This window comes from Coturnix japonica, chromosome 1, assembly GCF_001577835.2.
Source record: "Coturnix japonica isolate 7356 chromosome 1, Coturnix japonica 2.1, whole genome shotgun sequence".
Lineage (NCBI taxonomy): Eukaryota > Metazoa > Chordata > Aves > Galliformes > Phasianidae > Coturnix > Coturnix japonica.
In genome coordinates, this window is record NC_029516.1 from 112,715,522 (window position 1) to 112,743,174 (window position 27,653).

Genomic DNA, 27,653 nt, shown 5'->3' on the forward strand with positions numbered 1-27,653 from the left:
CCCTCTCATCCTATCACTGTTACTGGGGAGAAGAAGCCAACCCCCACCTCACTACAACCTCCTTTCAGGTCATAGAGAGAGATAAGATCTCCCCTGCGTCTTCGCCAGCCTGAACAATCACAGTTCCCTTAGTGAAGATGTATTCTGACCAACTAGCTGCTGTTTTCATTCTTTTCTGCTGTATATACAAATGCTGTTTATAAGGCAAAACAAACAAACAACTCCAAAAAACACGTCATGGGAAATATAATTTTCCCTGTATCCTGCTTCCAGTTGTTCTTTCATCTGAGGCAGTCTTCTATTATGTTTCTATAATGCATATCAGATTGTCCACACAGCAATTTATATACTCAGCAGTCCAGTGCTAGAAGTTTTAAAGAGCTGAAATGTACTGTTCAGTTGCTGCTGGTTAAAGATTCACAGCAATAATTTGAAATTTAATGCATCCAAAATTATGCATACTGAAATGAAATTGGAATATAATAGCTGTACTTTCACGAATGTCTTTCTTGCTTCTATCTCCTCATCATCAGCCGCCAAACATTAGTTCTTCGTCATCTGAAACTTTTTGTTGTCAAAAAATTACAGAGTTTCATTTCTATTCTACCTATTGGATTTGGTCTTCTAAAGCCAGTATTGAAGGATGATAAAGAAATCCAGAGCAGATTTTAAAACTGGGACATGAAGAGTCTGTACTGAAGTGTCTGTACTGAAGATTCCAAAGGAGAACATTCAGACACTGGGTTGTTTTTGTTTTCTTTGTTTGTTTGTTTGTTTTTCCTTTTCTCTTTTAATGTTATAAATGGAAAGCCAAGAGACCCAGGTATAAAGTTTCTCACACTTGTAAGTTTTGCCAGAACAAGGCAAGATGTGTTCTTTTGTTGTATCAGTCACATTTTTCTTCACGTATTTTTATATTCTCCTTCTCTTTGGGATTTGAAGCTTGTTCAGAACCCAGTTGGAGAGCTGTACTTGTGCTATTCTTAAAACATTGTGATAATTTTATTTCTTGAATTTCTGTAGCTCCTGCCAGTCTTCTTAGGTTTTCATTTAGTCATAAAAATCAAAGGATTTAGTAAAAGTGTACTAAAGTCATAGTTTTCATTTATATAACAGTGCCAATGTAGCTATGCTTGTCTAATGATACCCTCAGTCTTTTAGCTTTTTCACTTAAATCTTGTTTCATTTGTCAAGTGTTGCCTGGATATACCAGTGTTAGCAATACATAGTAGGGGAATGTGACTGTGTAGTGACAGGTAGCAGACTTCTTTGTGCTGAGGACAGAGCAGTGACCAATATTACATGACCAGTGTTCCCTTCTGTAATCATCTGTGCCATTATTATTATCAAAGCTACTTCACAGTGATTAAAAAAAACTCTCAAATGCCTCCTTCTTCCATGCACAGGGAGCTATTAAACTTTATTAAGCCATGCACAAACTCAGTTTTTGAGTCCCTCTTCTATAACAGAAGCTTTCTGCAGTGAACTCTACTCCTTCCACAGTGCTTCTGTGTTCAGACTCTGAAGTTTAATCTACGTTCAGACCTCAGTATTTGAAGCTTAATTAACAATTTCAAGTGAAGTTTTGTTATATGGGGTTTATTAAGCTTGCTCGCTTTCTGTTGCACAGATTGCATACCCGTTCCTTGCTTAGTCCTCAAGCCAGCCCAAACTGCGAATAGATTCCTCTATGGTAGATTTTTGTGTTAACAATCTCAAACACAGTATGCTGTCAAGACACAGCCTATTTCACCTTCATGGCTATAAACCACATATCTTTTCCTTAAGGCATTGAATTGTGCAGGATATTTGCAGAATGACTGTAGAATAGTTATTATACTTTCCGTCATTATGCTGAAGCCTACAATAGCTGGTTTGGGTTTGGGTTGGTTTGTTTTTCCCCCCCAGCAGTGGAGACATCTGAAAGCATCAGAGGCTTCTGCTTCATGTTCAACAGAGTAAAGACCTGAGGTGAGTTAAGCCTTTACAATTACCCACTGTTTGTTACCACTGCTTTCTTGGAGCTTACCACCAAACATTACAGCTGGGTGAGGAGACAAAGCACCTCTACCTCAGACGTTTGAAATAGAAAACTGATGCCCTAGGACACACATAGTTCATCTGCAGTTTAAGCTATGAAACAGAGCAGATGGGCCACAATACAATTTCCTTCAGCTCATTTAAAGGGGTTGCAACCTCCAGCAGAGAGTCTGAATGGACTTGTACACACTGTCAGTGGCATCTGCCAAAATGGCCTCGCTGCTAATTGTGCCAACACATCTTACTCCACATAATCACCTACAGAATTGCTTTAGTCACCAGTGGTGGAAGAAATGTTTATACACAGACAGGTACCTATGCTGTGCTAACTACAATGAAGATGGAAGGATTCAAAAACCCTTTCTCTAGGGGCTAGAATTTTGTGAGGATACTGTGAATGCAGTGAGAGTGCTGACAGCTAGAGGGGTAATAGAAATCACAAGGTTTGAGTTATGGACTTAACTTATCCCCAGAGTTCTCTGTAGATGTAGGTTCCGCTGGCACAGCAATCTGTAATGTAACCATTGAAGTCTGTATTGTTTGTAAGCATATGTTGTACATGTAGCAAAAATGAATTATTTGTAATGTTGATGGAATGTTTAGTGAAACATATACTGAAACTTGAGTCTCTTTGAAAGCAACCATCACAAAGACCAAAGTAGCTGAAATAGTGATAGAAGTTCCTGTATGGAAGTGGATGTAATTTTTTATAAAGTAATTCAAGGGGTGGCAAGCTGCTGGCAGTTTACTCTGGAGTCTGAAAGTCCTGAAACCTGGAGAAACAGGTTATGTAGCAGCTCAAGAGACAGACAGACATCCTAGTATAGCTGGAAACCAGGAGGGTTTACTTTGGAAACCTTCCATCTTCCTTCTGATGAATTCAACATAATCATGCTGTTCTGCTGAACACTTTTAATTTCAACAAATGATCTATTTTCCCAGAATGAAAAATACCACATTGAAAAACCCCTGCTGGATGTCTCCTTTGTGATTTAGACACTTTGAAAAGCTTTCCCAAGCATGTCTTGTTTCCCTTGTATTGCAAATAAGGCTTCATCAGCTCATAATTAATGCTGGATAAACTTTTAGACGTTCTTAATCTTTCAGAGAAATATTCAGATACATGGTGACTTCTTTAGTTCTTTAAGAAGAAAAAGAAATAGTTCTATGTTCTTTTTCTAGGCCTTTTTATAGAGGTAGAATTCGTGAATGAATAGTATTTCATATGAAATTCTGGTATGTCTACCCTCTGAAGGTTTTGATTCAAGTTTTTTTTTTTTCAGTTCTTACTCTATGTACTGGATCTTGAGACATGGACCACTTGCACATTAAAGTAAGCCATGAATTTAGCGATGTCTAGATCTTAGCTGCAGGGGTAAACCTAGAACAGAGAAGTCTCCATGTTCCTACCTGCAATGCTGAATCAGCGAGAGCCAAAGTGACAGGAATTAACTTGGATTTGCCTGGATTTGCTCTGTTCCTGTGACTAAATTCAGCTGCAGCAGACTTGTCTTGGAAAGAGTTGACTGAGAGCAGGCACAGCCAGTGTGTGAGCTGCCAAGAACACAGGCAGTAAAAAGCACAGGTCGAGCTTACTCTCTGAACTCCTTTTATCACTGTATCCTCAAATTGCATCAATACAGTCCTGCTGTCAAAGATCCTCAGTCTGGTTTCATCGAAGGGAAGAAACCTCTACTGAACACCAATGACGCACACAAGCAGCATGTGCAGAACACCAGAAGGGATGCAAATAAATTTTGTACCTAAGAAGGGCATACTTGGTACACACTGACACTGGTGTAGATACGCTCTTCATGTTCATAGTGTCTTAGTTTTCAAGCACTGGAGCGTTATCAGGAAGCCAATCAGTACAGCCTTTTACAGTTGTGCAGTACTGTGTCGGGGCACACTAGTAGCACATCATCACAAATGCCTAGTAGCTCAAACAGTTTTCTAAAGGTACAAGAGCTCACTGTGGAACAAACTGTGGCTGTGAATGACCAAGAGAAAAAAAACACAGAATTTGCTAACAATATTCTCTGCTTAGCTCCTGAAAACTATTAGACCTATAGACAAAGGAGACCAACATGGATTCCTATAATCCATAACATGCTTCAAGAGTTAACATTTACATGATTTTGCAAGATTACAAGATTAGAAATCAAATAAAAGAATAAAAGGAAAAGAGCTACTCCTCACATGGTAGCAGAATCAGAAGACAACATAAAGCTAACAAGACCAGGTGAACAGGTAACCAGATTTCCCTAGGGCTGGCGTTTCTGCTGGCAGTCAAATTCAGGTACAGATTAAGTCAGTGCAGGGCCACGGTGCATCTGCTATCTATATACCTCTTCCAGTTCCTGCATCAGGGCCCTTTGTCAAATCATATTACAGGATATCAGGCAATAATTTTACAAATCAAGTAAATAGCAGGGTAAGAGCATGCAGGTTCACATATGGGTGCATGGCAATCTGTGCCATTCATGATGTCATTTCTAACTAGACAATGCCTGAACATGGTTTTGGGGATAACATAGAGCAGTGACTCTTACACTGTGGATGAAGCCACCCTTTTTCAGTTCTGGAAGAGATTCATCAGTATGTGCATATATACAAGCATGATATAGCTACACATAGTTTATCTATATATACGTGTTTATTAAGAAAGTTTGTCATCATTTCAGTGAAGCACCATCTGTACCATTTATTCTTACTGCTGCATTTCTATCTTTGTGCTTTAGGAAATTTTTTTCATTGTCCATCCTCCTTGACAACACATTGTATAATAACATTTGCTGTGCCATGTGTCCTTACACAGCAAAAAAAAATGGCACCATCCCATTTTAATTACTTGGGCAATGTGGCTTCAGAGGCTGACAAGCAGTCTTTAATGCATTTAAACTCTGATATCAAAGCATCGCATACCTAAATTCTAGTGATTTTGAATTAATACAAATACTAAAGTGCTATTTGAAGCAACTAATAAGAATTCATTGTAGAATCCCTAATTAATAGATAGAATTTGATTTATATTACTAGTATTAAAAAGCACCTCTTTTCTGTTGTATTCATGTTCAATGTGGTACCATAATCTTTTAATTTAGACCTACCTTATGTTATGAAGGATTTAAGCTATGGAACTGAAATGTGACTAGGAGCTTTGAGGCTGAAATGAAAGCCACTGGATATTGAAAATGTTTTTCAGTTAAATTAAAATATGTATATATATATATTCAATGTTTAGTTAACTTTGTGAAAATTCTGATGTTAATGGGACCACATTTTTCAAATTAGAAACAAGTCAGCCTTACAGTTTTCAAGGCTAGGCTGGATGGGGCTTTGAACAGCCTGGTCTGGTATGAGGTATCCTTACCCATGGCAGAAGGGTTAGAACAAGATGATTTCTAAGGTCCCTTCCAACCCAAACTATTCTATGATTCTATGATTCTAAGATGAGAGCTGGAGCAGAGGTGATCAGGGAAAATGCCAGCAGAAGGGTTTCAAGTGTTCTGCCTGCAGGAAATGCTGTGAAATAGGTTTTTAAAAGGGTAAATAAAAGCAAGAGGTCAGAGTATGTATGAGAGCAGGTGAAGGCCTTGTAATCTACAATTTTTCACTTGGACTTTGTCTTCATTTGCTAGCAAACACCAAACAGACCATCCTTTTTTCTGCCTGTCAGCCATATGTAAATAAATCTCTGGGTGCGTTCTGTAAATAGCCACAATTCCTTCATATGACAGATGGCCTTTTTGCACTCAGAGCAGTTACACAGAACCAGAACCCTGTCCAGGTGGAGGTCATAGCATCTCATGAGCTTACATCTAGACATGGGTGCAGCTTGAGGTCATTAATAACAGCACTGTAGCAGGGTGCCCTGAAACATCAAGTGTACATGAGAATCTAGGTTCAAAATTCAGGAATTTAGAAATATCATGAAATTATAGGACCAGTTTGAGTGTGCCAGGGAAGGGGCACAGGGGCAGGAACTCTTACTGTGCATGCCACCTCCCCATAGACTTCTATGATATATTACACTAAGGGAATGAAAATGCTCTCTTCTTTTTGGAGTCCAAGGCAGAAAAGTTTAAACAGCTGATGGGAGGTTTGAGGAAATCCTACTATAAGTCAAACAGATGAGAAAAATTGTCAGCACTCAGGTTGCCTTTCCTGGTATAAGCCTTTCTGAGTTGGAAGGTTAAGGCTGCTGCAGGAGGTACTGCTTAATTAACCTGGATTTTGTCTCCAGGATAGTTTACTCATGGCAGTGAGGCATTGTTAGTAACATCCTGAGGAAACAGGATGGGGTTTTTTATTGCCCATCTTCTGTGAGAACTCAGCTCCCGTTACAGCTCCAAAGGTTAACTTTTTTTTTTTTTTGAAAGTCTGAATTACAGAGTAGTATAGGTACACAGATGGTTTCCTTCAGAACACTGCATTTTCTGAAGCAGTTTCAGGACCGACCAACTTCTTATGATGGTCATGGCCCCAGGAAGTACCTGAAGGAGCCAGTCTATTATGTAATGTACTGAATAGCCCTGCTGCTCACCAGAAGATCATAAGCAGCAGGGTACTTGGATGCTGAGGTGTTGGTCTCATTTTTTATTCCACTCTAGGCTGGAAAGGTCATCTCTAGCATGGGAGTCATGATTTTCAGAATGGCAGAGTCAAGAATGATTCCTGCACTATCGCATTTCTGTTCTTACTGTTGAGCTTCTTATTGATTCCCTGAGCCAGCTAAGGCATGTCTTTGAGCTTCCTACTCCTTTCAGAAACTACCAGACAACAATTTGCAGAGCAGGAGGTTGCAGCTTTCCTTCACCCAGTTCAAAGTTGCTTTGGGGTTGACCGCCAATTGAGCAGCCATTGGAAGGGAAATCCAGTGATGCTTGTGGGATTTCAGAGAAGAGCAACAGCTAGACCCTGAGCTCTGTACCTGAGCTGTACACTTGGACTTTCACTATTTTCCCTTCAACATTTGGCTATGGTGTTCACCAAGGCCATCGTACTGGCCATTGTACACTGACATTTTTAGGGATAAAATTCACAGGTCCTTAGAGACTTTTTTTTTTTTTTTTCCTTCTAAGTACTGTGAAATGAGTTCTATAATACATTTTTATTTGGATACATAGACTGACCTGAGAACAGAGGTTTTATGAGGTCATTTTCTTGCACTAGTGGGATTTGAAAAGTTTACTTCAGGTAGCAGGAGATGCAAACTAATGGGATCCCACAGTCTATCAACTGTGATAGGGATATTGGAATGTCCCACCTAATTTCTCCTAAGGGAACCAACTAACAACATTTCTAAAAAAGAATGTGGAAGCAGTGGTGCCTAGGGAACATTCTGAAGATACTGGGGACAGTGTAGACATTCAGCATCCTTGTGGATCAGGGTACTGTCTGCACGCTTAGAAGCAGTAAGGTCTGATTTTCAATATCACTCCGTATGGAAAGGATAATATTCTCTCTTTTCACAGTCTTTTTCAGCAGGCAGTTCCAATGTAAACTGTGTCTTAAATTGTCTGTGTGGGTGTAGGACAATGTCTAATCTATCACACAGCAACAAAATTGAACAAAATTGTGCCAGGAGGGTTCAGCCTCTACTGCCATTCCACCAACAACCATCTCAGATGCTGTAGGCAAATGTGATAAAATAGAAGGCATTACTTTCACAACATCTCTAATATAAAGATGACAATGATTAATGGTAGAATTTGTCCAGAAATGTAGCCACAAAATCTGTCTTAATTCAAGTTCAAAGACTAATATTCTCAGCATTGGCATAGAGAATTGGAGATTTTGTTCTTCCAATCCCTATTTTTTCTTTCCTTCAGTTCGCGAATGCATTTTTTTCTATTCACTTACTTTGTTTTTCAGCCATATAAACCTTATTTATTTAATGCAAAAGAGGCACAGTTTCCATAACAAATTTGCATATGCTTGTTAACAGATGTAAAGTAGGATAACATTCTCCTGGAGAAGGTGTATAAGAAGTCGATAAAATACATATGATTTCTTTTGTCAAATACATACACTTATTTAGCTGTTCAAATGTACACTAATTTTGTGTATTTATGTTTTTATTCTTAAGGAAAATGAAAACATTATGCAGTGAAGATACATTTATTTTTATCCTTTTATAATAATGTTTACCATCCTTAAATGCAAATTAGTGATTTACACCTGTGTGCTTATATTCGAAATGCAGAAGGAAAGGAGGAAATACCACTGTTTTTCTTCTAGTTCTTTTGGTGTAATCTCTAGCTGCTACAACCATGACAGATGTTACACTCAATATCACTGTTTTGATATTCTTGCCTAAATTTTCTGAAAGCAGAAATAAACAAGTATGGATTTCCCAATTCATCTCATTTATGCACTGAGGGAAATGCCAGTTTACAAACTAGGTCTAATAATTTGTAGTGGTACCAATGGGAATGACTGTAAAAAGCTCTGTAAAAAGTAGTCCAGTTTCTTATAAGGTAAATCTAGTTGCTGGAGGCCTGTACAGATAAAATGAACTGTGCTAAGCATACAGAATATTTATATGTTCAGAGAGCATACTGCAGATCCTGTTGGGAAGATCATGACTGGTTTTATTGCATCCATTCAGCTTGCAGACAGGCCCACCCTTCATCAGTTTAGGAAACATTATACCAGGTGATGTGTGTAAGACCAGTAAAGACTCAAGATCATGAATCACTGATAAAATGGAGTTTTTGTATTTGCAGAATAACAAAGATCTTTATTGGGAGCTTTAAATGGAGTCAGAGATGCGCTGCATTATACACATAGACAAATAATGTCTCTACATCTATACATTTTCTTCTGCTTTCTCTACCTTAGCTAAGTCCCAGACTTAATTAAAACAGCGATTAAAACATCTGTAACTGCATACTCAAGCATAAGCTGTACCACACTCCTAAAGAACAGAAACACATGCCTGTCATATTTTTGTAAACCTGTTGTTTTCCTCTTGGGCCAGACAAGGCTGTGTTTCATCTTAACGATGCACACAGATTGTTACCTCAGAAGTGCTATTTCCTGGGTCCAAGGGGAGCATGAGTGGGTGTTTCTGAGAGCTGTGCATATGAAGTATGCGCATGTTTTCCCAGTATTTCTTTCTCATTCTTGGACACATTGCTGCAAATATGTGAAAACAGGTCTGGAACTTTCAGTATTGGGCAGTGTATTTGCTCCACACATCTGTTTGATTGTTTTTTCTTTTAAATGTCCACTTTAATTGAATGTTTCATGTCCATCTGTTAATGTTAGTCTTGAAGCTACTGCATTCAGTTATTTGAGATGCTGCCTTGGTGCAGAAATGAGGTTCAGTTTGGTACCACTGAGGTCAGTGGGAACTAAGTCCATAATTTCTGAGGAAAGGCATCTAGGAGGCATGATTGAAGCTGCACTGAATACCACTTAATGTCCCTCATCAAGGCAACATAATTCTTCTCTTTGTGCTTGTTCTTTTCTGTTTCTTTTGCTGTTGGCCCCAGCTTTTATCCTCTCATTTTCATAATCATGTGAAGCCAAAGTAATCTCAGGTATAAGGCTGCCAAACCAGCTTTGAATTTCTGTGACTGTTGTGACTCTTACGCTTTGAGTGCAACAGTGAGGGCCAGATTAGCTCATTCTTACCAGTTGAGATGCTGGGCGGCTCATTAGTTTGGCTGATCTGTCTCCTATTTAGCGTCAGATGTCCCTGTGTAAAGACACGTCTGCTTGCATTATGGCAGGTATCCATTCATTCATTAATCACTTTATTTTCTTTTCATATCCATTCTGCCACAGGTCACACTCCTTGTTTCCAATACAAATGTGCAGTGAAAAAAAGCAACCACTCTGTAAGAAAATGTGTGATCAAATGCTGGGAGAGTAGTAGAGCTGGAATCCAGAAGAAGCAGTTAAAAAGCAGTCCTCCACTCCGAGAGGTAAAGAATAAGGTCAGGGTACACAGCTGGCAAAACTGTGGAGAGAAAAGGGGAGCCAGATATAAAATAGTAAGAATGCAGTTGAGAAATGCAAGTTATTTTGAGGTGGCCAAACAAATGGGATAGAGAAGTCAAAATAATTAAATGGTTAATCCATATGGGCAAACTAGAAAACCATAGTCGGGAACGCTGGAAACAAATGGAATAGGCTCCCCAGGGTGGTGGTTGAATCGCCATCCCTGGATGTGTTTAAGGGATGTTTGGATGTGGTGCTCAGGGATATGATTTAGCAGAGGGTTTTTAGAGTTAGGGTACTGGTTAGGTTGCGGTTGGACTTGATCTTCAAGGTCTTTTCCAACCTGGGTAATTCTATGATTCTAAATGATGAGCAGAAACAAGCAAAATACACTAAAAATTCCTATTTGGAAGCCAGAACAAATGGCCAGGATAACAACTGGACACACTTTTAAACATTTAAAAGGATAAGGACAGCAGGAACAGTGAGGGAAACAAGAAAATCATAGTAGCAATAAAAGGCTTCTATGGAACAGTTTCACTTTCTGCCTAGTAATCTAAAAGTAATGCTGTTCCACATATAGATCAGGCAAATTGAAACAATCTTCCAATGAGAGAAAGCATCATTTATTGTAATATATATGTATTTGCATTGTATATGTGGTACGCAATGCCTTTATTTTAAGTAATAATGTCTCTGTGGGATGTTTTTAATTTTTTTTCTTTAGTATCACAGGAACTGGTTCCTTTCTAATCAGTTTTAGTAGTTTCTTCCAGACTGGTTTTTAGTGTTTATTGTGAATTTACCAGAATCTTCATGAAAATGAAGCTGCAGTCATTGCCTTCTAGGCAGTGATTTGTAGCAGAAGAGAGCATTTTCTGTTACACTTACTGATATCACAGCTCGCTGGGTGGATGCAGTGCAGGATCTTGACAAAGAGGTAGCAGCTCCATGCACTGCTACTCTGTCTGAGATGGAAAAGTGTCCAAGGAGCCTCTAGTCCAACAGAGCATAGATATTTCTCACCTCAACAAGGTGTGTTATGGAGCAGGGCAATCTTATTCACAGTCTGGCTGTCTCCAATATGTTCTTTGTGTGCATGGTAGTAGCAGTGCATGAGATTATAACGTCTGGATTGCTCACCTGTCCTCATCCACAGATGAGCAGTGAAATCTCTGAGTGCTGGAAAACAGTGAAAGCATCCAAAGGATCAATCAGCTTCTACTTCAGCTACTGTAACAGGCAGTAAGTATGCCTCAGTCTCTGTTACAGCCAGCAGAGCCTTCTCAGACATGCAGCTTACCACGCACATTCGTGGTGGGAAGAACTGAACAGCTGTAGGCTAAGCCTAGAATTGGTGGACAGAGATCTTTATGGACTGCACTGGGAGCAGCGGCACTTGCTGATGTGTGGACACCTGGATCTGTAAGTCTATATCCTGCTCTTTGGGTGCTGCAGCGTGAGCAGGGCTGGGGCATCCAGACTGACTTCTCTACTGTAGGCAAGCTTACTGGCTAAGGCCTGTATTTCATGGCTATATAAACAGCATCCCCCCGACATTCATTCAGGAGTGGTAATTGCTGCTATTACATAAACAAGGGCATTAGAAGATAAGGAAAATCACACTAGGTCACTTGGTCTCATAAGGACTAATTGTAATATCCACAACTGTTATTTAGAATCCAGTTCACTTCACCTATGCTCCCTTCAGTATTTCCTCAATGTGTTCCTATAAACACAGTTTACAGAGCTGTGGGGTCTGACGCAGGGCACTTGAAATGTGTCTGAGATGGGAGAGTTAATTTTTGTGTTTGTGATTGTATTTTCTGCTGCATCTAACAGGACTCATGACTAAAGGATATTGTTAGCTTATAAAGAAGAAACAAACATTTTAGGTCAAATTCCTGTTATCACATTAAACCCTTACAAATAAATAAATAAATAAAAATTAAAAACAACAACAACAACAACAACAAACAGAAAAGAAAGAAAGAAAAATATTCTTGTGGAAGCAGAAGTCCTGGAATTTTCCACTTCTGGCCTAACACAGACTGAATACTCTGTGCTTGTGGTTTAAATGGGATGAGGTTAATATGGCTTCCTGAAGGTAATCTCTCTCCACAGAGATAGGATATAGCACTTCTCTTTTTAATTAGAGAGGTGGGTGGGTTGGATCCCTAAAATTTAGATTTAGGTTTGGGTGTGGATTTATAGACCTGCTCCTCCCAGCAAAAGCTGGGACTGGTTGTGTTTAGGCCCATTTTTTTGAATTAATTTTCAGTAATTAAAGTGCAATGCGTGGGAGGGGGCTAAAATGAAATACAATTATAATGTAATGCTCCTTCTTTGGTATCCCCATCCTTATTCATTTTAAGCCATCTCCAATGCTCTGATGGGTTTAAAGCTTCCTGTATCACACACTGTGCAAGCAGAAATGTTTGAGTGAACTCTTGCCAATGGCTCTGAGCAAGCATGGGGCATGTTTCAGATTACACTGTGTGTTGTTGTTCTGATCTGATCTCCTTGCTAGGAGAGGCTGAGAAAGGCCGCTCTAGGGGATTTACTTCCAGCAGCAGCAGCACATGATCCCTCAATCGCGTGATTCTCACCGCCAAGGTCTAATGGGGAGGGTGAAGAAAAAGCTCACGCTGCCTTTTGGAAGCAACAGCGGCGGCTTCTGCTCACGGGCCCCCTCCGCCAGCTGGATGCTTCATGGCCTCTCCCAGGCTAGAAACCTACTGCTGCCCCAACAGGGATGCAGCCACGCAGCTCGTAATGAACTTCCAGCCCCAGGTTTTCTGTGGGGTGTGCATCGGCAGTGCCTCTGCCAGCCTGCTGCTGACTATCCTGCAGCTGCTGCCGAAGAAGGGGCAGAGCCTGCGGAAGATGCCCAAAGCCTCCTCCTCCTCCACCATTCTTCTCCTTATCTCCGTGTGCGACATCCTCGGCGGCTCAGGTAAGCGCCGTCTTGGCGTCCCTCGCCCATGCTGCAGCAGGCCCTGCCGGCAGATGGTTGGGAATGTGCTGAATGTGTTCAGGGAAAGGTCTGGGCTGAGCGAGATGAGAAAAGGGCACGCCTTGAGGGGAGAAAGGTCTTGCTTAATAGCTAAGTTTTAAAAGTTCTTGGCAAATCTTCACCAAAATCTCTACTTCAAATTAAAATCATGCACTGGCTGGCGCTTAGAGGGAGGCGTAGAAGCAGAGGCAAGGGAGCACATGAATAACTAAAGCTGACTTCCACAACTTAGCTGATTCTTAGGACTGCATTTGGAAAATACTTGCACGTGTCTGTAAATCCTCTCAAACAGAGTCAGTGCCACTGTTCACATACCAACGGGACACAGCAGTCTGGCGGCATAGTGCATGGATCAAGCACTGTGCTGGCATGGGGAAGGGGAGAAGCACCCTTAGCTGGGAGCCCTGCCCCCAGCAATGGGCTGTCTAAGTCTGCCCTGGAATTTACTGCCAGGTTAGACAGAAATTACCGTGACACACACAGGGGAAATAAAGGCTGAGTTTTTTTCCACATTTGCATCTTTTCTTTCAGATAACTGAGGTTTTGTAAGTCTCTCTGGCTGCCTGTGAAAGGAGTAGGGTTTTATACATTTTCCACTTTCACACCTAGCCAAGTCTTCTCATGATACATAAGAAGTACCAATATTAAAACAGACGATGGATGGGAAAATAGAGAAATACATGGAAAGAGCACAAGAGCACCTGGAAAAGGGCCTTTCAATCATATAATCATAGAACCACAGAATCACCACCGTTGAAAAAGACCTCCAAGATCATCTAGTCCAGCTGTCCACCTACCACCAATATTTCCCCGCTCACCATGTCCCTCATGGGGGAACATGTCCTGAATACCTCCAGGGTCAGTGTCTTCACCACCTCCCTGCGCACCCCATTCCAGCGCCTGACCACTCTTTCAGAGAGTACATTTTTCTTAATCTCAGTCAGATAAAGCCAGCAATAAATAAAGTTATTTTTCTCCTTTCCTCTTTCACAGGCAAATCAAAACTATTGATCTGCAATTGTCCTTGAATTAGATTCACCTTGGAGGGTGGGAAGCGCAGTGTGCTGGTGCTGTGTGTTGGTGCCTTAGGGCCTATTTTGAGCAAACCCACTAAATTTCAGCAGAAAACTGAGTTCATGCAAAAAGTCAGTACTCTTCTTATCTAATAGTGAAACCATGCTTTTTTCAGCCCCTTGACAGAGAGGAAAAGAGATGTTTGTAAAAATGAAGGTAGAGAAAAGTGTTAAATAACATTTCTCTGAAATGAGGAGTTGTAGAGAAATGACCTTTAGCAATACGAATATCTGCAAGTTAAATTGTAAGTTGTTAGTTACTGGCAATGCCAATACATTAAATGCCCCTTGACTGCCTTTAGGGAAGTGTATGACAGTATCTGTAGATAATTGAGGCTTAGAACTTTGTGGCATGACATGGCGAATCCTCCAGGCTCACTGCTGCCTTCTGTGAGCCCTTGCCCTGGCTTCTGGCCTGCACTGCACACCCCAATAGCTACAGCCCTGTGAGCATGCAGAATCCAGGCCGCAGTGCAGAACATGCGACCGGCAGTAAGCATGTGACTGCGATCATGCTGACAGGCACAGAACACTCATGCATTTCTCTTTAGGTGTGATCTTCAGATCCAGTGTCTGGTTGGGCTTCCCGAGCTTTGTTGCCAACATCTCAGTGGCCAACGGGACTGATGTGTGGCCCTCTGCCTTCTGCGTGGGCAGTGCGGTAGGTACAGGGGTACAATCCTGCTTGCTTTGCTCACACAGGATCCAAAAGGCAACATATTATGTCCCAAAGGGGGTTAAAATTCCCTTAAATCCCTGATGTGGATTCTGGATTAAGGAACATAGAATAAGAAAATGTAAATACATTACAAAGTGCAAATTTTAAGTAATATAATCACGCTATTGCCTGAGGTATAAGACCAGAGCTTACTGTACAAGCGAAATGTCATCTTGTTGGTTTTTTTCTCACTAAAACACAGTTAATTATGTCAGTTTCCTCTAATCAGTAGGACTGTAGGGTAGCCAAGGAATTCACACAGCAGCAATAATGGTAGTTTAACAAGTCAAGGTTTACAATATAGAAAAGAATACGCTGCATATAAATAAAACTATTCAGCTCTCATAGTTATTAAATAAGATATGCCCAAATGCGACTTGCTTTATTTCATATGCCGAAACAGTGACAATTTCAGACATAATGGCAGAAGTGAGTATCAGTTGTATACACCTATCAGTTCTCAGTTTTCCATCATACATGTTAAATTTTTGCCTGCGAGATACAAAAGTGGTTTTTTTTAAATTTTTTTTCCTTAAAGGAAGGTGAAACCGCCAACATCAATATCTTGCAGCAGGAATGCCCTGTTTGAAAGCCACGTTTCCATATGTCTTAAGTTTGGCTTTCTGGCCCTCACCACAGAAAGTAATATTTTAAAGCAGTGACAGAGATGCTGTACGCAGACTGTTTGTTTTTCATTTTGATCTCAGGTTAAATGGCAAGCAGCAGTGCGGTCTACCGCAATTTCTATTTTCCCCTTTCTTGGGCTCAAGGAAAGTGCTGCAGTTTGAGTCACTTGCTAAACTTATATTTAATTATATTGGAATGAAAAATGACCCTACTTCCCCTAACGTATTCTCATGTGAGTTAATAAAATGTTTCTGGTTCTATTTTAGGTTTCTTCTGGCGCTATTGTTTTATTTCATTTACGCACAAGTCAATGAAATTCCAAACAGTGAGACCCTGAAGTATCTCCTTCATATGAGACCCTCTGATCTGTAGATGGATACTCTATAGCAAGATGTGGCATTTGCAAGAAGCTAGATAGCATAGGAAAATTTTGGTGTTTAGGTGCATCTGCTTTGTATTATTTTTGGCGACCATCTAGACTATGTTGGATTTATGTGTGGAAAGACCTCACGGTTTATTTTTGTATGTATGTGTTTATATATGGTAAATTCTGCATTTCTTAACTGCAGCAAACATGTAATAGTGCAGATTGAGTTACATACTCGGTGCTGTGAATTAAGTGCACTAGCAGGAAAACTGAAATTTTATTTTCTGACTTGTGTATTATTAAAACGTCATAGTGTTTTGGTTAAATACTGAATAATTCATGTCACAAATGGCTAGAGGTAGGAACTACGCCCTTGTTGTATGGAAGTATTTCCCAGCTTGATTTACTGTTGGAGGAAGGAATGGTAGAACTCAAGTCACTGATGCCTGGCTCAGTAACGAACATGTTGGTTTCCAGGTGTAAAAGGATGCTACTATGGAGCTGTGGCAAAGGATATTCAGATAAGAGCTGAAGGCAAGCCTCAAAGGGAAGCTAATCTGAATATTAAAATAGTCCCAGACCATTACAAATTGCCAGCTCCTGTCAGGAAAAGATTTGGAATTTATAAACAGAGTCTAAGAAAGGTCGGTTATCTTCTATAGGCTCATGGGAAGAATGTATAGGGTCAGCTCAAAAATGCAGTGGAATTTAACTAGACTTGAGCTTGTTTCCTTTGGATTTTTGTAAAAACTGTATGGACAGTATTGGATGTTTTTCTGCATATCATCTTTATTGGTTGTAACACCATCTCAAGTTATTGTATGTGGATAAAATACCCACCACACACAGAACCCACGATCAGGGGCACACTGTGGTGATGTCAGACCTCAGTTATATTTTCATGCCTCAGCTACTGAAAAATGATTTGTTTTTCTAAAATGTTATACCAATTATTTTCAAGAAAATGTTCATTACTAATCTTTGAAGTTAAAATGTTGTTTAATAATTTACTTTAGACTTCATTCATGCCTCTCAAGGTTAAGATTGGAGATGTAAACAAACACCAGGTTTTCTAAACAACTGGAAAAAGCTTTGAAGACAAACTGCTCAGTTTACCTAGGAAAAGATCCTTTGGCTACAGCACTACTGCAGTTTTGAGTAAGAATTCATTCCTCACAAATCTCAGTTGGAAAAGTTAAAGAACAAATCCTTAGGCAGAAGGTTTGAGTCCCCCCTCACCTCCAGCAACGTTTAAGAAGCAGCTATTTGCCTTTTATTCTTTTTCTTGCAGATGTGGATCCAGCTGTTATATAGTGCTGGCTTCTGGTGGTTATTTTGCTACGCTGTCGATTCTTACTTGGTGGTAAGAAGATCAGCAGGACTGAGGTACTAGAATTAAAGCTCTGAATGTCTTATTTCACTTCTTGTGCTGCACATCACTGTTTGCATGCAGCTATCTGAGAGTATAAATGAAGTCTGTGCAAACATGTGATGTTCACATGGTTACCGGATAATGATCTGTGTGAGTGATGTTCTAAGTGCTTCAAACTCATTTCTGTGGCAGAAGGGTTAACCTTAATATAAAACAGCAATGAAAGATTTTTTAAGCACATAGGTATGAACTTCCCTCAGGTGGGAGCAGCGTCTGACCTTCCAAGTTAAACAGTTCTCTGCAGCCTTCAGAAGGGTGCTTGGTTGGCTGTTTGGCTCCCTTATTCAGTTTCTTTGTTCCTGAATGTCCACAGGAGCAATGAAGGATGAAGGGTTTCCTTCTGGAGATCTGGCAACAGGGGAGAGGCTTCTGGTTGGAGGACATGACACTCTATGTGCAAGCCTGCCCAGCTGCCAGGACTTCTCTTTTTACTGCAAGGCCCCTGTCTCTCCTGTCCTCCTCAGTGTGATGTGCTGCCAGATTTGTTCACCTCACTTCTGTCCTGTGTTAGCACTGCCATGTGAGAGTTAGTATCTTTAATAACCTCTGTCCTGCTTCCTCCTCCAGTACAATCGTGCTGTACCATATGATGGCCTGGGGGCTGGCAGTTTTGCTCTGCGTGGAGGGTGTTGCGCTGCTTTACTACCCGTCCCTTTCCAGGTGAGCAGGCCTATGGAAGCAGACTCTAAAACCATGGTACCCTGTGGTTGTTTGGATGTCTTTTCATCCATGTTAAAGACAGGCATCTAAATACTGCTTTGGGTTTTTTTTCAGTCTTTGAGTAGTGTCTCTTATTGAGTCCATGCATCCTGGGTTTCAGTGGGCCCTGGAGATATCTCCCAGACATTTCATGCCCTGTGATGCATTTCAGTGCTGTGGTGCAGCTCTTGCTGTGAGCCACTGCAGGGTCACAGGGCTCAGGAAGGTGACGTAGTGCACAGGAACACCACAGGAATTAAATATTGGTCCACTACTGTTCTCCTGCTCCTGGTTTCAGCTCTGTATTTACTCCTTTAAATTCGAGGAAAAGTCACAGATGGTGCGAGTTAATAATCAGCTTTGTGTCCTATGTGAATTGGTCGTGAAATTTGAGAATTAAAAGTTTAGCACCTGTTTGGTTAATTCCTTTCATATTTGTTTTTTGTTTGGTTGGTTTTCATTTTAGTTTAAAAAAAGTGGAAAGAAAATAACGAATAATTTGTTAATAATTTTTTCTCAGCTGTGAAAGAGGCCTGGAGCATGCAATCCCACATTACATCACAACCTATGCCCCGCTCCTTCTGGTGCTGGTGGTCAACCCAGTCCTGTTCAGAAGGACAGTGACTGCAGGTAGGTTCCTAATAGTAATAGTAATAGTAATAGTAATAGTAATAGTAATAGTAATAATAGTAATAGTCTCGTGTGGGTTGGAAGGGACCTTAGAGATCATCGAGTCCAACCCCTGGGATTCGAGCCTCTGTGCTGCAGAGTGGCACTTCTACCACTGTGCCACTGGGGCACATGGAATAATGTAAAAAGTCATGCCCGTGTATCTAAGGATGTGGGATCCTCATTAAATCAAAAAGGAACAAGTTCAATGAATTCTTTTAATGTAACATGATCAGTGCTAGATGTTTTCAGTGCCTGAATTCGTACTTGTAATCTACACATTTAATATCTAAGAACAACAACAGAAGACTCTGTGTTTTGAGTTCAGTCTTAATCCCATCTGCACTGCATTCCTCAGTAATGCCCATCATCAAAGGAAGAGCTGACAAAATCCATGGAATATTTTTTAATATATTTTATATATACAATTTCTACCTATTTTTGCTGATGTTACACTGCGAGGTTTTATAGGTGTAGACAACACTGAACCAATTGCACACTGAAATGCAGCTAATTACCTTTACTGAGGTGCCTTCTATTTTTTTTTTTTCACTTATCTCTAAGTCCCAGAGTGCTACATACTCGGTACAAAAGACGAACCGTATTTGCATCATTATATTATCTCAGTCTTGTAACCTGCATTTCTGAGATAGCACTCAGCAAGCCTCTCCCTAATTTATAGAGGATAATGTTTTTTGTTTTTTTAGTTTAGAATAATGTCTCTATGCATGAGCAAACAGAAAACAAGTGTTACCTCTAAAGGCTGGGACCAAAATGCTCTATAGGGAAAAGATAAGCTTTAGCCTAAACTTTAAATAATCAAAAATACCTGTAATTGATGTTTTGCAGTCTGTAGAAACAGTCAGTAAGCTGACTTCTCCACTCAGCATTAGCTGCTATATTTGTATGGGTTGAAGGCATAGACATTTTTGAGTGTATTGAAATAAGTAGTTTGATAAACAGTAAACTTACCTTATTTAGCATGTGCTGTCGAAGAGAGGACAACACATTTTCTACGGGCAGCTGCAAAGGTCCTCAGTGAGAACACAAATAATAAATGTTTGTGCTCTTATGTGGCATACATCCATGTGTGTTTATGTATGTGTGTATTTTGTAGGTATGTGCACATATGTTCATATGCCTCTGGCAGACTCTGTGGCTTAAGTGCATACCTGTACAGCTACTTTAATATCTTTACCTGCATTACCTTTGCTACCTGCTCATGTAGGAACTAAGGATCAAATTTTGTTTCATACTTTCAGAAACAGAATCGTAGAATCATAGAATCACAAGGTTGGAAAGGACCTACATGATCATCTAGTCCAGACGTTCTCCCATTACTGTAGCTACTGCAAACCACTAAACCATATCTCAGAGCTCCTCATCCAGATGATAAACATTCCTAAAGATGATGTCTTATGTCTCCTCGTTCTGAAGTCTTGCCAGCATAGTTTTCTCAAACAGCCTGCAGTTTCTCTTCATTGTCTAAGGAAAGTAATGAAGAAAAGCAACAGGGGAACAAAAAACAACAAACAAACAAACAAAAAAAAGATTTGCATCATGAGATCTGTAGAATGTACTGAAGTGGGAATTTAGCTGTTTCTTAAAAACAGGGTTCCTCCTTGGCTGTAGAGAATAGTTTAAGAGGCATTAAGCTTCAACTTAAAGAAAGGATGTTGAAGTAGTAAGGCAGCAAAAAATGTTGAGGACAGATGGAGCACTAGAATTGCTTGGCTGAAGAATTCTTTGTGTGTTCCTGATTTCTCAGCAAGTTTGCTGAGTCTCTGAACAGCCATACCTTGCTTTAACTGCAGTGTTTAGGGGCTGAGAGTGAATTGGATAATCTCTCAAAGTTTGTTTCTCTTATGGGAAAATACACGATGAGAGTGTTTGTGTTAGTACCTATGTTGATTCCTTGTGATATCTGAACAGTATGTTGCTTATCTGTCTATTTTTGTTGGTGTCACTGTTTCAGGTTCCTGAGATGTCGTAGCCAATGGTGTCTTCATGGCACAATTACATGTGTAGTGCACAATACTGCTGACTGTATTCTATCTTAGCCTGAACTTCACATAATAAATACATGCTCACATCATGCACATCATAAAGAAGCGTAAGCACTTTTTGCTAGAGAAGTGTCCTGACCATACTATTTTCTGTTTTCAATGGGACTGAGAGAAGAAAAAACTGCTGGTGGGATACCACCTACCTCAGGAATCCTTAGTGGCTGTGCTTCTTTTCCTTTAGGATTAGTCTATGTATGAGATTTGCTGCTGGAGACAAACCCATTGGTTCCTTTGTTCCCTCTTTACAGACATCTGTTTTCTGTATCCTTGTACCTATAAATAATGAGATGTATGTATATTAATGAACATAACTTTATACTCTCCAGTTGCCTCTTTACTGAAAGGGAGACAGGGGATTTACACGGAGAATGAGAGACGGCTGGGGACAGAGATCCAGATGCGCTTTTTCAAGATTATGCTGGTATTCATTGTTTGGTAAGAGGTGCATTTTGTTTTAACCTGCCTTTTCCCAGCTGGAAACAACTGGGGACAAGAACAGAATTGGATGAGTTACTTCAGTTACTTGTCTTTATGGTTGCAAGGGAAAGTTTCTAAGGAAGACAGTTCTAAACTAGTTCACAGACCAGCTGAATCACTCACATAGCATCACAAGGCTGCAAGGAAATGATAAAAATGTTAAACCAACAGGAAAACAATGACACTGAGAAACAATAGCTATATATATATATATGTCTGGATACAACCTAAAGCTGTCTGAAACTGCAGCAAGATTCCGCAGAGCTCACTCTACACTCTTGTCATCAAACATGCCATTGAAAACTTATAATAAATACACTTCTGGGGCATGCCTCAGGGCTCTGGTCATGATTATATGATGCATTATCTCTACAGTTCGCAGATATCAAGTGTGTGAAACAAGTATAGAATGTTGGCTGGAAATACAAACTTACCAGAAAGGAGATCTCTGTGTGTTGTGTGTAAAATTTCTTGTCATCTGATCTTTTTTTCTGATATTCCACCTTCTTCCATGAAAATAGCAGTTTCTGGTAGGGCAGGGAGGGAAGGAAGAAGGGCACAATGAAGGTGAGGAAGCAGAGAGGTTGTTTACCTCATCCCCAGATTCCCTGCACTTCTTTTCTAGCAGCATCATCCAGTGTGAAAGATGCTTCAGAGGTGGATGAGACTGAAAGTGTTAGATGCACTCAGCAAAACTGAGAGAACTGAAAGAAGTCCTGCCTAGGAGCAGTCTTGCAATCATCACATAGCAGTAAGGGCACCAGATGAGGGAGTGATCCAAGTTACATGGCTGTCTGCAGTGATCTAGCAAGACGTGGTCACTGCTGGAATGTGTTCACCACCTACGTGGATAACACAAGCAAGGAAAGGAGGAAGGAAGCAGCCTAGGAGTAGTGGAAAGACTTGGCCAAATTTCATGGTCTGTGCAAGTATTTGATTTTTTCATACATGGCTACATTACTGCATGTTTCATTGCTTTAAAAGGCTGAACAGGGAGAGAGGCTGCTTTTTTGTTTTGTTCTTGCTGCTGTATATTTGAGTGCTCTGGTGGGATGGTGTAGGGAGCCTGCTTTGGCAGGGGGGTTGGACTCGATGATCTCTAGAGGTCCCTTCCAACCCCTACAATTCTGTGATTCTGTGATTCTCAGGAAAGAAGTTTCTTCTGGGCAGGGTGGGGTAGCCAGTGGGAGCAGGGACACTGGCAGCAGCCTCAAGCGTGGCATGCTGGAAATTGCTGTAAATAACAGGGAATAGAGTTTTATCCAGGCTTCCAGGGTTGCAGAAAGAAAGAACACTATACTGGAGCCCAGAGGCACCACAGAAGTGTGTTACAACCTAAGGGACTGTGGTCAGCTTGCTAGTCTGGAAGCAAGCATGAAAGAAAGGAGCAACTCCTCATGGACACAATGGGCTTGACTGTTTATTTCCTTTTTGTCTCATAATAAATTTTCCTGTTACAAACAAACAAACAAAACCCTCCAAAAAAAAAACAAATAAACAAAGCACATGGCTCTAAGGTTTTTTGTTTTCTTTTTTCTTTCTTTTTTTTCTGTTGATAAAACATGTGTTTTAGAGAGTAAAAACTTTCAGTGGTTACTGTACAGAAAGTCTGAGACCATACCATCTTAGAAGCTTAGGGGAGATGCTGTTCCATCCCAGAGGTCAAAAAAGGAGATGAGTCAGTCAAGGGAATTTTGATCAATGTGGGGTAGAAGAGAAACCTGTATATTTGGAAGGGATAAGCAGAAGATTTTAGACTGTGAAATAACATAGGATCTGGCTAAACTCCTTCAGAAAGTGTGATAAGGATGTTTGTCATTTCCTTCCTGGAGCGCCAGTAGAAATATGCGGAAAATCTGTTTTGATTGCTCAGAAGTCATAAGAAATTACAACCATTGACTATAACCTTTATTTAGCATATCATACTCTCATTTTCTCTTGGAGGATGAGGCTTAATTATGCTCATCCTACTTTAGAAAAAGAAATTACCTTTATTCTTAAAATTTAATAGCATTTTCAAGGTCAAATTTAGCTTTATTTTGTAGNAATAGACATTTTGAAAATCTACTCAAATATCACCCTGAAATTTTAGAGATGCTGGAGTTTATACAGCCTTTTGTAGTGTGTATGCATATGTTTGTATTCCTTTAACTGTATTGTACTTTCAAGACACAAGCAAAAGAAGTCACTGTCTGTAATGTTCCCATTGTGGATCAAAGTTGCTTATAATATCAGTACAGTAAGCTCAGATTTAATTCTGTTTGGGTATATGGATTTCTTTGTCTAGGCCTGGCTTGGGAAGTAAGAGTCTGTTTTCTAACCCTAGGCTCAGAGAGAGCTATGGGTTCCTTCACATTGAGACTTAATGTTAAAAAAATATATAATAATAAAAAATCTCCTTATTAAGGTTCCTAATTTCTATAATTTGTAAGTAATCTGTGTTTTACATATACCTACATTTATACATATCACTGTTTTGTTCTCTTTGTCCTTATTATTCCTGCAATAGCTGGTCATCTAATATCATCAACGAGAGCCTTTTGTTCTATCTCGAAATGCAGCCAGATATCAATGAAACACCTTTGAAAAACATTAGAAGTGCTGCACTGATCACATGGATTATAATGGTAGGTCAACCATGGTATTTCTTAGTCTTTGAAATCACTTCTGTAAGACTCGTGGAACAGCATCAGTGTAGTGGGTTTTGGGGAAACACTCAGAAAATCAGGGAAGAAAAGTCAAAGGTAAGAGAAAGGAAGGAGCGGTTACTGGGGACACACAAACTTTGCTTAAAAGGTACCAAAGGCCAAGATTTTCTCCCATTTACAAGAGTATGGGATGAGTGATTGCTACCCATTGTAAGATCCAGAACAGACCATTGCAATGATTAATGGTCTGCCCTTTCTAACCCCTGGTGTAAGATGAGCTGTGAATTTTAGCTCATGTTTCTTGAAGATTTGACCACAAAATGGACATTATCTGCTTGTAACTGTGGTTTTCTTTATTAATGACTTATAAGAAATAATAACAACAATAATAATCTTGTAGTATTTGGACAGCTATTAGGGAAAATGCATGGTGGAATTTAAAAGCAATGCAATAGAATACAGCTATAAGATGCTGGATTCTTCCAGTACTCCACCCTTTTCTCTCTTCCTGCTGGAATATTTGACAAGGGGTTTTGCAGAGGTGATATTGAAGGTTCCTTTTTCATGGAAGTTTATTCTGAAGGTGTTAAATACCTGTGAAGCCTGAACATGCTCTTTGCAATTAAGCTCTTGAGCTGCCTGATATTGGAAAGTTAAGCGATGCAAGTGATTTGCTGCAGCCTTCTCCCTGACAAGGACTGAACACGTTAGTGTGACAGGGACCTTACTCTTGCTCCTGCTCACTGGGAGAGCACACAGCCAGCTCTACCAACCAAGCTATTATTTAAACTGGCTGTAAAGAAGTTATGATTTTCCTGTGAGAAGAATGATAACCTCTAAAACCATTTACTTGTCACACATCCTGAAGCAGTGGGAACAGAAGATTTTTTGGTTACCACTTGGGATTTTCTTTATTCGGTGCCTCTCCCCAGTTTTCCATTCCACTTTGATGGACATTTTCACCGGCTCAGAAATCTACAACAATTCCAGACAGTTCCATTGCTGCTATATTAAATTGCCTGGATGTGCTAATGTCTGTCCTCAGAGATTTGACTTGGCTTCTAGTGAAGAGTACAATATTTGCTTTTCTGAATTAAAAACCGTGAAGCTTGTAAGGAATGTTAAAAACACGCTGGGGGCTGACCAGCTAAAATTAATGCTAGAAAGCAATTTGGTGCCTGCTGTTCACAAGGAAGACCTTAGCATTATTCAGAAATAACAGGTTGTAGTTTCTCATTCTGCTTTGTTTGTGTCTGCAGTGGGAAAAATGTACACTTTTATTTGCATGCAAATATAATCTTCTAAAGGCAGCAGTTGTTCAGTGTAAGGGAAGCTGTTAATGCATGCAGAATGTTTCGTTGGAATTCAGAATGATGCCTTGCTGATGTAACTTGTGTTGCACTGCTCTTTCCTAGGGGGTTCTTAATCCGATGCAGGGCTTCCTGTTCACGTTAGCTTTCTATGGCTGGACAGGATGGAGAGTGGACCTGAAATGGCAGAAGAGAGAAATACCCTGGGAATCGATGTCCTCATCAACGGTGGGTGACAATGACTATCCGTCACCAGTGAACTACCAAAGCAACGTCCATGATTCAAAGAAGACATCGACCACTGATAGCCATCAGACTGATGAGGCTATAAGCATGTTGTCTGAAGGTAACACTAGCGGTGATGACAGGTTGACCAGGAGCTCTCCCATCTACCAGGGCTGGTAGCTTATAGGTGGAGAGCTGAATCTCACTTCTCCCATTGTCAAGACTCACAAAAGCATGGCACTGCGTGAACCATCGCTCACTCTGGAATTTGGTTTGTGCCTGACGGCTCAGTGTAATTTCCTGTAGCTTTTGTTCGTGTGTGAGACTGTGTAAGATGCAGATAAGTGATGGTTAATGATGTCCTTACTTGCCTTTCAGGAGATGTGTAGCAAGGTACAAAGGCCTGATTGCTTTTAGCAGGAGTATGTCTGTGCAGGGATTTATGTTACTTATGATTCATCTGTTTTCTTTCAATCTCTCCTGTAACCTCCGTATGGTAGAAGTGTCTTTTGTTTAAATAAACAGACTATTAATATGTTGGTTTTTAAAATGTGTTCCCTTGCTTGCCTTGCTCAGCATAAAATCTCCAGAATTACAGCTCTGAGACACAACTTCTACCCTTGATACCCTAGTAAAACATGAGTGGCAGCAAACTTGGCTATAAGGACAGATTTCCCTGCTTGTGCAGAATTTCACTGTCAAAGTCTTCTTTTAGCTTGTTTATATTAATTTTCAGCTTGCTTTTATCTAGGGAGTTGAATGTCTTTTAAAACAAATTCAGACATGAATTGGAGCTGAGGCTCCAAGAAGGCTTCAGAATAATGGCTCCAGTTCACTGCTGCTCCAAGCAAAAACAGCTCTTCAGCCTATTTATTTTAATCTGAATTCAGTTTGATCCTTACGTGTACCTGTCTAACAGGATTATGTCTGATAGTTGCATTAAGAGATAATATTTGCAAAGAGCGCTGAGATGATCTGAGTGGTCATCAGAAAAGAATGAACAGAATCAATAGTTCTATCTCATCAGAATCGAATGAATGGAATCAGTAGTTCTTGCTCTGACATGTACTCTATGTTATGCCTTCAGCTGCGGAATGGAGAGATACCACATCTACTCTCCATATCTCCTCAGGTACAGATCTCAGTTGGTACAGTGCACTGAGTACCCAAACAGTTTCCAAACTTGGTTGAAAAGTAAGAAAAAAAATAATGATGATGATGTCTCCCCCCAGGCTTTTAACCTCATGTCAGAGTTAGAAATGAGATGGCTAAGCACGGTTCTGCTGGAAGCTGTTCACCAAACAATGTGACCGGCAGTTCAGTGAAAGCCTCTCATCCTCAGCTAACCTCTCTCCCTCCCTTCAGTATGTGGCCACGTCTGGTCATAAAGCAAAACTTACTTTCTAAATCCTTTTACATCTGCTCTGACTGAACTTCACAGGCTGTCCACACCTTTTTTTTTCTTCAAACCCAGTTCATTCCCAGCTATTGTAAAAAAAATCCAACAGAACAAATACAGCATGAAAGACAGCTGAAAGGTTAGAGCAATTGTAGCATGAAGTCTAAGCTGCTGTGTTACTCAGGATGGTTAGAGAAGCAGACTCGGTAGAAACTATGCAGTAGAACATTGATTTGCTGTTTAAAATAAATTGCCTTCTTGAATTAATCATTTAAAACGAAGGTGTGAAACAACGAACTGGTAATTATTTAGGCAGGTCATTACAGAGCTGTTGTTGGTTTGTAGCAAATCATTTAAATTGCGCCCTGTGGAAACCTTTGTGGTTTTATAGCGTTACATTCCTGTTTTAGTTGTCAGAAATACTGGCAGATCACCAAATCTTCGTTTTTAAGCGGTTTCAGTATTTTCCCTAGAAATTCTGTTCCTCTGCTTATACGGTAATTTCTTTTCTAGCTAAACGCAGAGAGAAAGCACAGGGGTTTGGGAAGCAGAGCATGCTGATCCTTATGAGACAGTGACACAGTTTCTGTGCAATACTCATCAAAGCATGGTTTAAAAGAGCAGGAAAAAGGTGGAGCTGGAATTGTTGGTAAGCCTTTTCAGATGCTAGGGTGTGGGCCAAGCTACCAAACCCGAAAACCAAATAAACAGCCTCTGGCTTCGTGGGAAGAATCCTGTGACACACAAGCGCTCGGGAGAGGCCCTGTCGTGGGGCTGAACAGCTGGTACGTTCAGTCCTTCCTTTTGCTGCTGCAGGGTGTACGGGGTACAAGGAGAGACATGGCACCCACCCTTGGGCAGTGCTTTGTTCCTTGCCTCTTCTTGGCCTTTCAAGGCTGTCCTTGAGACAACAATCTACTAAGGTGTTAGGAAA

At 40.3% G+C, this 27,653-nt stretch overlaps 1 protein-coding gene and 1 long non-coding RNA gene across 2 annotated transcripts; both read left to right on the plus strand.

Annotated features, from left to right (window-relative positions):
- On the plus strand, positions 1 to 10,230 carry LOC107325718. Its single transcript, XR_001559750.2, has 3 exons — positions 1 to 1,971; positions 3,324 to 3,373; positions 9,838 to 10,230. It is a non-coding gene; the product is annotated as an uncharacterized LOC107325718 (long non-coding RNA).
- Positions 10,231 to 11,351: 1,121 nt separating this feature from the next.
- On the plus strand, positions 11,352 to 26,628 carry GPR143 (G protein-coupled receptor 143). Its single transcript, XM_015886850.2, has 8 exons — positions 11,352 to 12,949; positions 14,634 to 14,743; positions 17,086 to 17,180; positions 17,794 to 17,886; positions 18,446 to 18,555; positions 20,987 to 21,095; positions 23,647 to 23,764; positions 25,201 to 26,628. Exons 1-8 carry the CDS (start codon positions 12,706 to 12,708, stop codon positions 25,498 to 25,500), a joined length of 1,179 nt encoding a protein of 392 aa, XP_015742336.1. The 5' UTR covers positions 11,352 to 12,705; the 3' UTR covers positions 25,501 to 26,628.
- The last annotated feature ends 1,025 nt before the right edge of the window (positions 26,629 to 27,653 follow it).